We start from the raw sequence: 16,237 nt of genomic DNA on the forward strand, positions 1-16,237 counted from the left end.
AGGGAAAGAATTTTTGAAAAGTGCAGTAGATGATGGGTGCTTCTTGTATTCATCTATTATTATTGTTTCTACTTTTTTAGAAAGTGTACAGATATTATTTTGAATCTACTCAATATTTAATAAGCGTTACATAATTGGATTTGATATCATATCCCTTACTATACATTTCAACAGAATGTTAATGAAGAAACAAAGCAGCTTATGAAAATGTATGGATTCAGTGGAATAGAGGATAAAAATTGAAGATAACAAAAAAGAAGCAGACTCACAGATACAGACAACAAACAAGTGGTTACCAGTGGTGGGGGGGAGGGGTAATATAGGGGAGGGGGAGGTGAGGTGCAAGCTGCTGGGTGTAAGATGGGCTCAAGGATGTATTGTACAATACGGGGAATAGAGTCAATATTTTGTAATAACTGTAAATGGAAAGCAACCTTTAAAAATTGTAATAAAGTTTAAAAAAATTGTTTTTAAATAAAAACACATGAAAAAAATAATCTTAAAAAAATTAAAGCCACCTGAAGAAATTTTAAAATTCAGACTTAACATGAAAAATTATCCATTATATATCCCCACTCAAAAATCAATTTATAAGTATAGAGACAGAGTAGAAAGTAAAACATAAGAAAATACCCTGAAAAAGAAAATGAAGAAAACAAAATGATGGCTGTTACACTTCTCACTTACCTCTGCATATCAACCTTCTTCACCTAAGATGTGTTATTTTTCCAGGGGTTCAGCTTGGAGGTCATGCAGTAATTGACATGTCACTCAGCTTATTAGAAGTACAGGGATTCAAATTTTAGTTTCCCTTTAACCTTTCCTTGTGCTTAATTTTAAAAAAAGAAAATCAAAATGTAGAAGGTGAGACAATAAAATAAAAAGATTCCTGAAGAGGATTTTTTTTCCCCTTCTCTCTCCACAGGGAAAAGCAAAAAAGTCATTTAATTTTGAATGCATGTGTTTCTGTGAGCTAGAGTTTAGAAGAAAGTCATTTTGGCTAGGAGGATGCAGGATGCAGGATTTGGAGCCCATGTTTCTTGCCTATTGAAAGAATCCTAATATACTATGAGACTTTGAGTACTTTGTAATGAAGAAAGAGGTAATAAGGTTGACTGAGTCAAATCACAGCTTATAAAGTTGATTGATGATTACAGATTTGTCTTGGTTTTTAAAATGGCTTTGACTTTCGAGTTACACCTCATTCATATTTATTTGTTTATTTTGTCAGAGGGCTCGATGGTAGTGGAAGAAGACGCTTTTATTGGGTTGGCCAAAAGGTTCATTCAGTTTTTTCTGTAAGATGGCTCTAGTAGCACTTAGTTGTCTTTACCTTCATTCGAAACAATTTTGTTAGATTATATGTGACAACTGTCATATCAGCATGCATTTAAAAAAAACGACTTATCAAAATTGGTGAACTTCTGTGTAGCCATTTTAATATTGAAGATGGAAGAAAAAAGCAACATTTTCAGCATATTATGCTTTATTATTTCAAGAAAGGTAAAAATGCAATTGAAACGCAAAGAAAGATTTGTGCAGTGTATGGAGAAGGTGCTGTGACTGACCGAGCATGTCAAAAGTGGTCTGCAAAGTTTCGTGCTGGAGATTTCTCGCTGGACGATGCCCCATGGTCAGGTAGACCAGTTGAAGTTGATATCGATCAAGTCGAGATATTAATCGAGAACAATCAATGTTATACCACGCGGAAGATATCCAACATACTCAAAATATCCAAATCAAGCGCTAAAAATCATTTGCATCAGCTTGGTTATGTTCATCGCTTTGATGTTTATGTTCCACATAAGTTAAGCGAAAAAAACCTTCTTGACCATATTTCTGCATGCAGTTCTCTACTGAAACGTAATGAAAACATTCCATTTTTGAAACAAATCATGAGGAGGGATGAAAAGTGGATACTGTACAATAATGTGGAATGGAAGAGATCATGGGGCAAGCGAAATGAACCACCACCAAGCATACCAAAGGCCGGTATTCATCCAAAGAAGGTGATGTTGTGTATATGGTGGGATTGGAAGGGAATCCTCTATTATGAGCTCCGTCTGGAAAACCGAGCAGTTAATTCCAACAAGTACTGCTCCCAGTTAGACCAACTGAAAGCAGCACTTGATGAAAAGCGTCTAGAATTAGTCAACAGAAAATGCATAATCCTCCAATAGGATAATGCAAGACCACATGTTTCTTTGATGACCAGGCAAAAACTGTTACAGCCTGGCTGGGAAGTTCTGATTCAACTGTCATATTCACCAGACATTGCACCTTCAGATTTCCATTTATTTCTGTCTTTACAAAATTCTCTTAATGGAAAAAATTTCAATTCGCTGGAAGACTGTAGAAGGCACCGGGAACAGTTCTTTGCTCAAAAAGATAAAAAGTTTTGGGAAGATGGAATTATGAAGTTGCCTGAAAAATGGCAGAAGGTAGTGGAACAAAAGGGTGAATATGTTTTTCAATAAAGTTCTTTGAAAATGAAAAATGTGTCTTTTATTTTTACTTAAAAACCGAAGGCACTGTTCGGCCAACCCAATACTTTTGGAATTGGGATCATACATTCTATAACCTATTGCAAAGAGAGGACTTCTGTGTTTTTAACCATTATATATTAAAACAAAATTGGAGGACAGTATCAATTTCAATAACTCTGTGTAATTTCCATTTATTTTATTTCCTAAATAAGTTGGGTTGCACTGAATTGGACCAATTACCAGCTTTATGCTACCAGAAACAACAGATAATGAAATGACCTTTTAAGTGAAGTCTCTGTAGCCTTCTATTAAGCAGCTACCCCCATGGTGACATATCTGAACATGGGACTATCTGGGTCCCTCAGGCACCAAAATTTGTGTGCTAATACATCAGTCCATAATACTATGTGACAGAACTCCTCTTATTTCTCTCTACCTCACTACATTTAAACTTTAAAGAAAGAAATGAACACTAGATAAATTACTGTGGTTTCGGATCACTTGTGCCAAGACAAAACATGATTTTTTATAAATCCAGCTGTAACTTTAATTACAAGATCTACTTTTTAAAAATATTTAACCGCTATTTATCTCTCTATATAAAACCCTCGTTCTCCTCCCACCCCACCCAACCTTCAAGGTGCTGCACCTGTACTTCATACAAACTGGTCAGCTTTCTGCCAGGACACCCTTTTTCAACACTTGTTTTACTTACTGAGTCCTTGAGGTCGGAGGAAATCTATCCAATAGCCGTTTGTTCACGGGTTCTCTGGAGAGTCGTTTATTCGTTCTTGAGTATCGGTGAAGGCATGCCTCATTGCGAATTAAGCCTTTTTAGTGACAGAGTGGAAGATGACAGACCCCCATCAGCCTTGTCAGGAGAAGTTCCCTGACCTCATTATTGCTAATGGATCATGGTAATTCAGCCTGTTGTGAAATCTCATGTTCAATTATGCAGGATAATGAGTGACTCAAAACTTCATGTCTCTCAACTCTAGTCTTCATTATCGGGTTTGTTCAGCTTCTTTCAAAAGCCAAAGGGTTTAAATAGAGCGGTTCACTTTTATATCCAAACTTAAAGTTATCGCCAATGTTCAGGCGGTCCTGATTTGAAATATCTGACTTGATTTTAAAATATGAGAGGATTGCCAGATAACTTCATATTTCACTCATCCTTTTGTAGGAAAGTTAGGACAGGTTTATTCATTTTTAAGTGTTAATTCTGGAATTCTAAAAGCATGCAAATGGCATTTGTCTTTGGATTCACAAAAACTCTAGATATTCAGAGTCTGAATTATTTAAACTCCCACAACACGTGCACTTTTGCTTTTCAAGCATGAGTTATAATTTAATTAAAAACTTCTGGTGCATTGCTAGCATTTTAAATATTAATATGTTCCATGGATCATTTTCGATTATCTACTGTCTTGAAATTCTTGAAGATGTCAGATTGTTAAGATTCCCAAAGTTGCACTTGGAATTGTCCATCGAGGCAAAGGGGACTGTGATAATTACACACATCCATTAGGATCAGCAGAAGAGATAAACTTTGGGGAGGCTTAATGGGCATGTCTCAGTGACAGCTAGCAAAGAGCATTTGGCATGATTAAGGATGGATTTGAATGCAGTGGAAAATATACTGTCCTTATGGACACCAGTGGAAGTTGCACTACAAATGTTAAATTCCCCAGGAGAAGAGTGGTGTGGCAGGAAAGCTTTGAAATCCCCTATGGCCATCCTCCAAATTATTCTCTTTCCTTTATGTCTTTCTGCTGTCAGAATCATTTTGCAATGCCCAGTTCAACTCCCTCCACGTCTGAAAAGAGGCAAACTGTTGGTCTCTGTGTTTCAGATTGTCCGAAGATACATCAAGGACTGGCTTGAAAGAAAGAAGCCTCCTTTTGGTGCTGTCAGCAGCAGCGTGCTCCTCATGATAATCTACACAACCTTCTGTGACACGTTCTCGAACCCAAATATCGACCTGGATAGATTCAGTCTTATTCTCATACTGTTCATAAGTAAGTTGGAAGGTGGGATACCCTTGCTACTCCTCAGCCTCCTCAATAGCAAAGCAAAGCCATCTGTGGTCCCTAAATTCATTGCCAATATTCATTTGCTTAGAAAAGAATGCTTCCTTTTGTGTTGCATGTACGGACTCAGTGACTTTATCGTATGTATCTGTTCTTTAAAAAGACATCAGTTATGCACTTATGACATAATCTCCTTTGTTTTTTATGTCCGATTTACAATAGTTGATGCCAGATGAAAGAAGCCATAATACCTGTCAAATTCAAATGCTAGATTGAGCACTTTTTTGCCAATTTATTTTATTGTAACTTGAAGCTAATCCTACCCTTTATTGTGAATTAAAAGTGGGATGTATAATATATGGTACTGTTGCTTTCTAAGTATAGTAATTGGCTGCATTGGTTAAAATGTGACTATTTACATAATGTTTTCTATTAAAATATACCCAAAGTCATATCATTTCATTTTAAGAAGCAGCAGGCTATAAAATGCAAGTAACTGCTAGGGTCCAAAACTAACCTTTTGTTCTATTCACCCAGTAATACCAAAGACTACTTTGGTAATTATAATATCAAAGAATGTTTTGTTATTAAAAGCAACATGAGTCATTCCAAAATATATGTTATATGCTACCACATTTATGCTATTTGCTATTTTTCATAGTACAAACCAGCTCTTCCTAAATTGAACAAATAACCAAACTTTAAATCAAAGAGGGTTTTAGAGTTACCCTGAGTAGCAAATATCATAGGTTATATCTGAGGATATCTTCACTAAGAACAAGTTGAGGGACTTCCCTGGTGGTCCAGTGATTAAGACTCTGCGCTTCCACTGCCGGGGGGCCCAGGTGCGCTTTCACTGCAGGGGGCCCGGGTTCGATCCCTGGTTGGAGAACTAAGATCCCACATGCTGCGAGGCATGGAAGAAATAAAATAAAAAGAACAAGTTGAGTCCCACTAGTTTAAATGATTCTGTCAGCTTAGCAATGTGTGTGTGTTTCACTTATTCGTTTGTTTATTTTTCTATTTGAATTCCCATAAGTTTCAGATAAAACGAAGCATACTAGTAAGTATGCTACAGATACTGATTTTACAGTGCTAATTTAGATTTAATCTTTTTTTTTTTCTTCAGTCTGTTCCATTCAGCTGAGTTTTATGCTTTTAACATTCATCTTTTCAACGAGGTAAGTGATCTGGTATCTCTTGTTAATTTCCTAATTGATGAATCATGCTCTTTACTTGGCTTCTCGGCCCCTACATTCTTCTACTTGGTCTCCTGTCTCCCGACTGTTGCATCTTGCTCCTGCCGCCCTCAAGTTGTAGAAGTTACCAAAGGATCTGTTCTTGGCTCTCGTTTCATTATTCACATTTTGTGCTTAGGCAGCCTCCTCCGTTCTACTGGCTCGAGCTCTCAGCTTCCTGCTGATGAAGCCTAGACCTTCCACTGCACTGTTTTCTGGAGCTCTGGCACTGCTCGTCACCTTCCATTTGGATATCTTCACCTGACTGTCTTAACAAGACCTCACACTCAAAATATTCAAAATGGAATTCATCTTTTTCCCCAGTACTTCCTCTTTCTCTCATATTTTTTAATGCAACTACCATCCACAGAGTTACTCAGACTGGAATCCTTCACATTATTATTTTTTCAATGTCTTGATCCTACCTCGGTAATCATATTTCTTGTGCTTTCCAAGCCTCTTCCCTAATTCAGGCTCTCGTTACTCTTTCTCCCTAGACTATTGCCATGCATGTCGTACTGTTATTCTTCATTTCCAGACTGAACTTTTCTTGTGTATTTCCTACTGCTTCCCATAACTCAGAGTCCTGATAATAGGTCTCCTGTTCGGAGACCTTCAATGGTCAGCCAGTGCCTGCAGAATGAGGTTCATTTTGGGGGGCCAAGTGAACCACTACTAGCATTCACACTACCTAAGCTTTAGGTTGAGGTAAAATCTTTGCTGTTCCCTGGAAGAACCTCAAGCACCCTCATTTCTGTCCCTTGCTCAGGCTGACCCCGTGTCAAAATTTGTGTCCATGTCCTAGTCCATCTTTCCTGTTCTTAAAGCCTCACTTCTTCCACCAGTATTATACATTCAACAGATATGACTTAAGCCTTTGGTAGGAGAAAGTTACCCTAGTGAATACCACAAATAATGATTTTGATCCTGTATGAGTTTATAGACTAGATACATGCATTGGTAACTGAGTGTTCTCTTAATGCGACAGTAACACAACCTGGAGTCAATTCAAGGAAGAAGGCACTTCCAAAGAGAGTGGTAGAACAAGACTCCATGGAAGAGATGGGATTTGACGTGAGTCATAAAGAATAGCTAATTATTCAGCAAACACAGATGCAAAGAGGGAGTTCTTGGAAGAAGAAAGAGTAAAGCAAAAGTAGACGTGCAAACACACACACACACACACACACACACACACACAAAGACCTGGTGGAACAATAGGAGTAGAGGAAAATTAAAAATAATAATAGTCACTGGAAAAGTAAGCTGGGGCCAGATTGCGAGGGCCTTGAATGCCAGGTGCTGGCAATGAGCTGCCACAAGGGAAGGGACCTGTGTTGTTTATGGGGCCTGAAATAGCGTCAGAGCGTGGATGGCTCAGGCCTCACATTAGGCACTTGGCTCTTAGAGCACTTGCTATAGCAAGAGGCCAGTTGTAAACAGTCAATAAAAATTTATTGATTGGTGTAATTTGAAGCATTTTCCCAAGCTTGTGGTTGTGATTTATGAAGTAAGAGTAGAGCCTGGAGCCATTAAGTCACAGAGAAAATGTGACTTAATTGGGTAAGTCTGAGACTAGGAGCTATTTTAAAGTTCTTTTTGTAAATGGCTTGTTACGTCACCTTCGAAAAGATGTTTGCCTTCCGCTGGCTGTTTGTTTGCTGGTCCTTGTGGCAGAAGTAATCCTCAGACCCAGTCATCCTATCATATCAGACTGTCAGTGACTGAAAAGTTCCTTGAAAAGCACAGAACAGCCACTACTGGGATTGCTGAAGGAGGGCTGGGGGAGGGGAGTATCACAAGTAGTTGAATTCGAAGTGAGAATTTTCAGCATGGAGTAGGCTGGGCTTTCATAAAGTCTTGTGGTTTTGAGGCCCTTCTATTCTGCCTTATTCTGCCTTCACTAAAGTTGTGTTGTGTTTTGAACTTGCTTGGCCCACTGCCAGACATGCATGTTCTTTGGTAAACAACAGAATATGGAGTAGCCGTAATCGTGCTCCTGGGTAGTGGTTGTGTAGCCCCAAAATATGCCATTAAAATTTGGAGATGTTTCAGTTAGACAAAATTTATGATTTTCACATTCTATTTGCATGCTGGAAGACCCCATAGCACTTGAGGATTTTTTTTTTTTTTTTTTTTTCTTTTTGCGGTATGCGGGCCTCTCACTGTTGTGGCCTCTCCCGTTGCGGAGCACAGGCTCCGGACGCGCAGGCCCAGCGGCCATGGCTCACGGGCCCAGCCGCTCCGCGGCATATGGGATCCTCCCAGACCAGGGCACGAACCCGTATCCCCTGCATCGGCAGGCGGACTCTCAACCACTGCGCCACCAGGGAGGCCCGCACTTGAGGATTTTATTGGAGGAATGAAAAATACCAACATTTATTGAACCCTACTCTGTGCCAGGCACTGTGCCAGGGATTGTGCATATGTTATTTTGTGTAAGTCTGACAGCAAAAGACTAGATTACTATGCATTTTTGTTGCTATTTTGAAGATGATGACCCACACTTAGAGTAGTTTAGGGACTTGCCTAAAATCAGATTTTAGTAGTTTAGTAACTTACCCAAAATCAGATGGCAAATACTGCACTTAGAACTGAAATTCATCTCCATTTGACATTTCCAAAAGAATTTACCCGTACTTTTTCCACTGCACTAAACTACTTCAATTAATTTTAATGTTCACAATACTTGTTTTGGTTGGGGAATTTGTAGAGAGCATATAACTGGATTCTCCAAGTTCACACACACACAAATTAGTCAAAGATACCAAGAGTTAGAACTAGGACCCATTGGTTTATTCTTTGAGTTCTTTTCTTTTTCTACTTTTTGTTCCTTCCTTCTTAAAATTAGTGAAATTGGCCTGTGGTGGGTTTTTTCTTTTCTTTTACTTGCCAATTCAGTAAAGCTAAAACCAATCCAGATATCCAGAGACAAAAATCTCAACATAGAAATCAGTCTGTCTTTTTTTGTACAGCATGCCACTGACCTCTGATGGTGGAAGTTTAGCATAAACCAGGAGAGACCCAGCCTAGAAAATTCAACTTCCCTGCAACACTTGTTTACCTGGTTAATATTTCTTAGGTTTACAGACCTGACATGTTACCATTGTGTAACATGTCATTGTGTCTGGCAGGGGAGACTCTTCTACTTTGAGTATTTAAAATACATTTGAGAGTTGTTATTCTGTGTTCTCATTTATCTATCCACAGAAGAGCATCAGGGTTAAAACTTCCAACTCTGGAGTCAGACAGACTCAAGTTTCAATCCTGTTTAATAACTTTGTAACTTTTGTCAGTTTCCTCATTGATAAAGTGGGGATAGTAGTAGTACCTATCTCATAGGGTCATTTGGAGAATTAAATAATACGCACATAAAGCCCTCAGCATAATACCTAGTATATAGTAAGTGCTCAAGAAATGTTAGCTACTGTAAAATAGTTGTTATATCACAGTAGTGTATATTATTTCAAAAACGAATTATGGAAGAGAGAGAATTAGCATTTCTAGTTTTGCAATATATTCTTTTGGACGTTTCTCTGTCACAGTCGCTAGGAATGGCAAGTTGATTCATCAAACCAAGAGTCCACTGTCCATAGTGACCTAAGCTTTCTGCAACTTTCAGAAGCTTCAAAGGTAGAAGAAAAAAGTTGAAAAAGCTTAGAAAAATAAAGCAGTAATTGGGAGCCTTTTAAAAGTATATACAAAATAGTTTGGTAGATTGATAACTAGAGTAATAGAAACCTGGAGTGACAAAAGAAACTATTAAGAAAGGAAAAGGAAGAAAACAGATATAAATATTTGCATTAGGTACTTTAGCCCTTATCAGTACATTTTCAACCAGATGTCTCATTCAGCCTCAGGCCATAGCCCTGGGAGGGAAGGAGGGTGACCTGGAGGGCAGGAGAAGAAGAAAGGGAGGGAAGGAGAGAAGAGGAACATTGTTATTCCTGGGAAGTCTCCTAGCCATTTCAGAGATGGGCCAACTAAGCCAGAGCTCTGGGTAACTTGTTTAGTGCCACACAGCTGGTGATAGACGAGGTCTCCTAAAACGAGTAAAGACAAAAATGGAACCTAATGAAACTTAAAGACGCACAGCAAAGGAAACTATAAATAAGACGAAAAGACAACCCTCAGAATGGGAGAAAATATTTGCAAACGAATCAACAAAGGATTAATCTCCAAAATATATAAACAGCTCATGCAGCTCAATATAAAAAAAAAAAAAAAAAATCAAAAAATGGGCAGAAGACCTAAATAGACATTTCTCCAAAGAAGATATACAGATGGCCAGCAAGCACATGAAAAGCTGCTCAACATCACTAACTATTAGAGAAATGCAAATCAAAACTACCATGAGGTATCACCTCACACCAGTTAGAATGGGCATCATCAGAAAATCTACAAACACAAATGCTGGAGAGGGTGTGGAGAAAAGGGAACCCTCCTGCACTGTTGGTAGGAATGTAAATTGATACAGCCACTATGGAGAACAGTATGCAGGTTCCTTAAAGGACTAAAAATAGAATTACCATATGGTCCAGCAATCCCACTACTGGGCATATACCCAGATGGTATATACCATAATATACCATTATGGTTTCATAATTCAAAAAGACACATGCACCCCAATGTTCATTGCAGCACTGTTTACAATAGCCAGGTCATGGAAGCAACCTAAATGCCCATCGACAGACGAATGGATAAAGATGTGGTACATATATACAATGGAATATTACTCAGCCATAAAAAGGAACAAAATTGGGTCATTTGTAGAGACATGGATGGACCTAGCGACTGTCATACAGGGTGAAGTAAGTCAGAAAGAGAAAAACAAATATCGTATATTAACGCATATATATAGAATCTAGAAAAATGGTACAGATGAACCAGTTTGCAAAGCAGAAATAGAAACACAGATGTAGAGAACAAACGTATGGACACCAAGGGGGGAAAGCAGGGTGGGGGTGGGTGATGGGATGAACTGGGAGATTGGGATTGACATATATACACTAATATGTATAAAATAGAGAACTAATAAGAAACTGCTGTATAAAAAAAATGAAATAAAATAAAATTTCAAAAAAAAAGATGAGAAGCCCAGGTAAAGATTTTTAAACCATGTTCTGTTAAAAAAAAAAAAAACACCACACAGGTACAGAGGTTAACAAAGGAAAGTATTTCACGTGGAAGTTTCCCCCTGTAAAAACAGTGAGCTTAGACGGGAGTATCTCAGAGGACCTTTTCTGCTGCACATTCTGTAATTCTGCTAGTAAAACCTTTTGACATGTTTTCCTTTGTGGGTACTCAAAGGAAGGCAAAATAAATATTATGTGGAAAATACTGAATGAAAGCTTTGTGAGAGAATAAAAAGACCAGTTCGGAAGAAAAGGAAATAAACGTCTCGAGGGAAGCCAAAGTAATCAAAAGAATTATAAACACAAGATAAAAAGAAAATCAATATTAAATAGAGATAAGGTAGAGTTCGAAAATAAATAGTAATGCGATTCCTTTCAAGAATGTGAGCAGACACAGTAGAGATGATAATCACTGAAAATAATTATAGTCATTACCGCTTAATATAAGGTACGGGGCGCTTTGTTTTTCTGTGTGTTGTCACGACTTCTCACCATTTAACCACCCCTGAACAGAGCATGGGTGAGGGAGGGTTAGTTACCAGGATGGCTGCTCTCATCCACTAAATTGTGTGGTGATTTTGGTTATGGTTTTGAGTTTTTGTAACGTTCTTCTCAGAAGGCAAACTTGTCTTCACAATTTGGGGCAGCCTCCTTATTAGCTGTGTGACTTGAGGCAACTGTGCTTCAAGATCCCTTTTCGGAAAAAAACAAGACAAAAATACTGTTACCATATAAGGCTGTTCTATGAAGAACGAAGAACTGGATGCAAAGTGCTTAGAAAATTGCTCAATAAATGTTGACTGCAAATCAACTATACTTCAATTATATATATATATATATATATATATATATATATATATGATAGAAAAAATTTTCTTTAATGTTTACTGCTGTGGTTACTCACCGTCCTCATCCTCTTCCTCCTCATCTTGGATGGAAGGTTAAGTGAACACGTGCTCTGCTGGCTTCTCCAAGATCTGTGATGTGGAACAGTCTGTTACTGTAGACATAGAGTATACGTCAGCCCTATTTAGGTGGAATATTGTTTTTAACCTCAAACATTCCATCTTTACGTCCTGATTTTCTCTCCCCACTGAAGGGCTTTGTGTCAGTAGGACCCTAGGGCAGTGTTCCAACCCACATCAGGCCAGATACCCCCCCGTGTGGGCTTACCTTCGGTCTCCTTACCCCAGAGCAGAGGACAAGTAAGCATATCTTGCAAACATCCTCTTTAGCCACACTGGAAATGCTGTTCCAACATGGCAGCCAGCGCCAGATTAAATCAGAGCTTTCTTGGCCAGAGAGATCTAGACACATTAGAAATGGGTCAAGCAGAACAACGTTCACCAAAGAAGAAGTGTATTGCCGGACTCCCTTGGAAGAAAACCAAACTGCATAAATCCAGATGCAGCAACAACTGGTTAGAAACAAGGGCAGCCGAAGCCCTCAAAGGCCTTTGCAGTGTTACTGACACCACAGCATTGCTGGAGAAAGACCCCAGACTAGGCCAGCTGGCTCTGCCACGTGTTCCACAATCACAGCTGGGCATTCATTCCTGGAGACATATTTTATTCATTGTGAATTGACCGTAGGTCATATTCCCGTCTGCTTATGTCAAGTTTTTCTCATTTCTTAGGTTCTCAGGCCTCAGTATTCCCTCAGACTTCTCTGTAGATGAATGAAGTGCCTCACGCTTTGTACAGAAAGTAAACTCTCTTGATGTAAATTACCTCCACTTTCTTATTCTCCACCTGAAAATTTTCTGTATTTTTCACTCACCTTGTCTTCTTTTGCTTCCAGTTCACAGACTCTCAGACTGTAGGACACGCTCCTCTCCAGCTAATCTCAGTCTCATCCTCTCGGGCCCCTTTGAGGATGTGGTTTCGTCCATTATTTCTACCTGCTGTATCATCACTTTCTATGTATAAACAGGTTTGTCTCCATGGCCCTTTTCTTCTCTTCACCAGATTTCTTGAAAACACAGCCCCCTTCACTACTGCAAATTCCGTGAACTTAAACCTCAACTCCTGGGTCTCCGGCCCAGACCCTACTGGGCTTCCTCTTCCATTCCTTATTTCCATTAATGCTTTGATACTTCTCTCAAAGTTTCTAAATTCTTTTCAATCTCTCTTCTTCTCTCAAGGCAACAATAACAATAAAAGTGTAAACTAGCTTTTTTTTTTTTTTTTTTTTTTTTGTGGTACGTGGGCCTCTCACTGTTGTGGCCTCTTCTGTTGCGGAGCACAGGCTCCAGACGCGCAGGCTCAGCAGTCACGGCTCACGGGGCCCAGCCGCTCCGTGGCATGTGGGATCTCCCCAGACCGGGGCACGAACCTGTGTCCCCTGCATCGTCAGGCGGACTCTCAACCACTGCGCCACCAGGGGAGCCCTAAAGTAGCATTTTTAAACACTTGCTATGTGCCCAGTTCTTAACAGACATTGGCATTTATCCTCACAATGACCCTAAGAGGCAGACAGTATGATCCCCATTTTATATCTAAGCAAAAGGATGGTCTGGATTTAAATTCCAGTGTTTCCCACACTGCCTGTACCCTTAAGCTGTTGGGAGGGAATATTTCATAGAAGTTACCAGTTGACAAGTTCTTTTAATTCTATCTTCATGTCTCTTACCACCAGCTCCTGTATTCACTGTGATTCTTCAGGCCCTCATAGCTTTCTGCTCCCTGCCTGGGCTCATCAACTTCAGCCTTATACTGGGCTGTGTGAGTACTCTTCCTTAAGAATGGGTCTGACCATGCCATTCTACTGTCCCATGTCCTTCAGTACTTCCCCTTATCCTGTCTTATGGAGTCCATGCTCCTGGACGTGAGCGAGTGCCCCTGCACACAAGTCAGCCTGGAGAGTCTGCGCTTTGCCAACTGCCTCCTGCACTTGCATGCTTCCGTTCTGCTCTCCCTTACGTAAAATCCGCATCTGCGCACGTCTAAACCTGTTCTTTAAAGCCTAGCTCAATTGTAATTTCCTCCAAGAAGTTCTCTACAGGCTTCGTCATCATCCCCTACACCCCTGCCAAGCTTGAGATCATCCTGCTCTTCAGAAACAAAACATCCTCTCTAGAGACTCTTTCTCTCTCTCTTTCTCTCTCTTTCTCTCTCTCTCTCTCTCTCTCTCTCTCTGTCTCCCTCCCTCCTTCTCTTTCAACTGAGGTGAGACACCAAAAATTCATTTTGGAAATATGTTATTTAAAAAAACAAAAACAAACGGCTGCAGGTAAGACTGGTTAGGAAGCATGAGCTTACATGCTTTTTCAAAGGAGAGGAGACTAAAGGGCAATTTAAATATTCTCTTAACATGTACAGAGGAGCAGGTGGTGGAGGAGAGGATCCTGCTCCCCTCCAGTGAGTATATAACAAAGAAACAGGATGTGGGAGCTGCTGAGGGAAGCCTTTTCTCCCAGTGAAAGTTGTATCTAAGGATGAGGTTACTAAGGGACATGGTGGGGTCTCTTTCTTTAGAGATCCTTGACAATTGGATAGATTGTTACATCTACAACTATTTGCATGCAGTCGGGTTCTAGAACATTTTTCCGTTTGCTAACCCTCTTGTCTGAGTTCAGGGCGGGAATGAACAGACTCACTATATCTTCAGACACTGATCCTGCAGGAAGGAATAGTTTCATACCAAGGATGCAATAATAATAGTTACATTTCTAACCTTTTCGGTTCCTGGTTCTCTAAATCTTTATGATCTAAAATAGGAAATCTGAATACGATATTCACCAGCACTGATCCCCATAACATTTAATGGATTTTGACTATGCAAGATTTTTTTTATCCTTAACATATTATATAACAATAAAACAATAGCAGTTAAGCGCAGGGACAGGAGCCAGACTTGATTTAAATCCTCGCTCTGTTACTTCCTAGCTATGGGGTCCTGGGTAGGTTACATAACTTCTGTGTGCCTCAGTTTTCTCATCTGTAAATAATGATATTGTATTGCCTACCTGATAGGGTTTTTGTCTTTATATGCAAAGACCTTAAGGGAATACCTGATACATAGTAATGGATAAAAATTGGTAATTTATTATTTTTACTAAAACATATGATGTTAAACCCTTGTTCATACCGTGTATTTCTCAAAGGCGTTGTTTGCTGCCAAAGGGATGTGTTGCTCCTTGAGGGAAGCCTTTTTGAGTTACATTAACTCTTTCAAGCCACTGGGTTAAAATCAAGTGATAGCCTAGTGACTGAGCTAACTTTCCTTGCTGCGTGATTTTTATAAAGTCTTGTGCCACAAGCTGATTACATATGTGATTTTAGAAGACCTCCACCACACATTTTTAAGACTGTCTCCTTTTCATGGATAAATGACTCAGAAATTATTCTCTAGAAAGAAATTTGGACATTTCTGTACATTTGGGTGTAGGATTACTTCTGTCACCAGGACTGATCAAAGGGATGTTAGCACAAAGGTAGGTACTACATTTGATTGAGGATGTATTAAATATGCTTTTTATTTGTAAAACACTTTTTTCTTTTGCCACTAGGAATAATTCAGGTTTCACACCAGCAGACACTGTGGCTGTCATGTTCTGTTCTACACACAAATCTCTCACATTGGGTAAGTGACCCACAGACTTCAAAACCAACTTAATATTACCCTCAGATAATTGCATCTTATGATTTTGAAATTCAAACAACTCTTCAAATTAAATGGAATGGGGGTATTTTCCACTCTGTGACCTAAAGAACAATAGCAAAGGGAGGATGGGTCATAGCTTTGAAATACCGTCACTAGATCGAACCCATTTTTGAGGGCCTAAATTTAATAGTGTAGGATTTAACTTTATTTGTGATCATGTTTTCGATTCTCATCAAAGATTTTCAATGTAGAATGTTCATGTTAAAAGTCTGGGGGTGCATAGTTGGGGGCAGGGGGTGCAATGAGCACAAACTTGGCTTTGGAAGGCTCTAGAGTGACCCCTGGAAAATGTCACCTTATATTTTCTGGAAGCTTGGAGCAAGGTGGAAATAATGTTATGACTCTAGTTTGATATTGACATTAGTTTGAAGTTCGTTTCAGAATGTTGTTTCTATAAAGAAATACGACATAGTTATCATTAACTCAATCTGATCAGCACCTAAAATGAAATAAGTATGTATTTAATGGACAAAAATAGATCAAGAAAAGTGCTATTTTCTACTTAGCTTTATCCAGTTTAATGACATTATCCCAATAACCTGTCCAGACATCTGGAATCCATGTTTTTAGTCATTAAAAGTCATTAAGTAATAGAAACTTTATTGAAATATACATCATTAACAAACTCCTTGGGGTAGTAGGCACATTGTGGTAAAACTAGTTGTAAAAGTTCCATTACATTT

At 39.1% G+C, this 16,237-nt stretch overlaps 1 protein-coding gene across 5 annotated transcripts in view; it reads left to right on the forward strand.

Moving 5' to 3' along the window:
• The window catches only part of SLC10A7 (solute carrier family 10 member 7), a 252,926-nt gene that overhangs the window by 201,473 nt on the left and 35,216 nt on the right, over positions 1–16,237 (forward strand). For all 5 annotated transcript variants that reach the window (XM_082636696.1, XM_082636694.1, XM_082636693.1 and 2 more), the window contains 3 exons: positions 4,339–4,504; positions 5,646–5,697; positions 15,400–15,473. In XM_082636696.1, the coding sequence (XP_082492822.1) occupies positions 4,339–4,504; positions 5,646–5,697; positions 15,400–15,473 (292 nt within the window). The remainder of the gene's footprint in view (positions 1–4,338; positions 4,505–5,645; positions 5,698–15,399; positions 15,474–16,237) is intronic.

The sequence above is a fragment of the Mesoplodon mirus genome, assembly GCF_964341445.2.
Source record: "Mesoplodon mirus genome assembly, chromosome: 2".
NCBI classification, from domain to species: Eukaryota; Metazoa; Chordata; class Mammalia; order Artiodactyla; family Ziphiidae; genus Mesoplodon; species Mesoplodon mirus.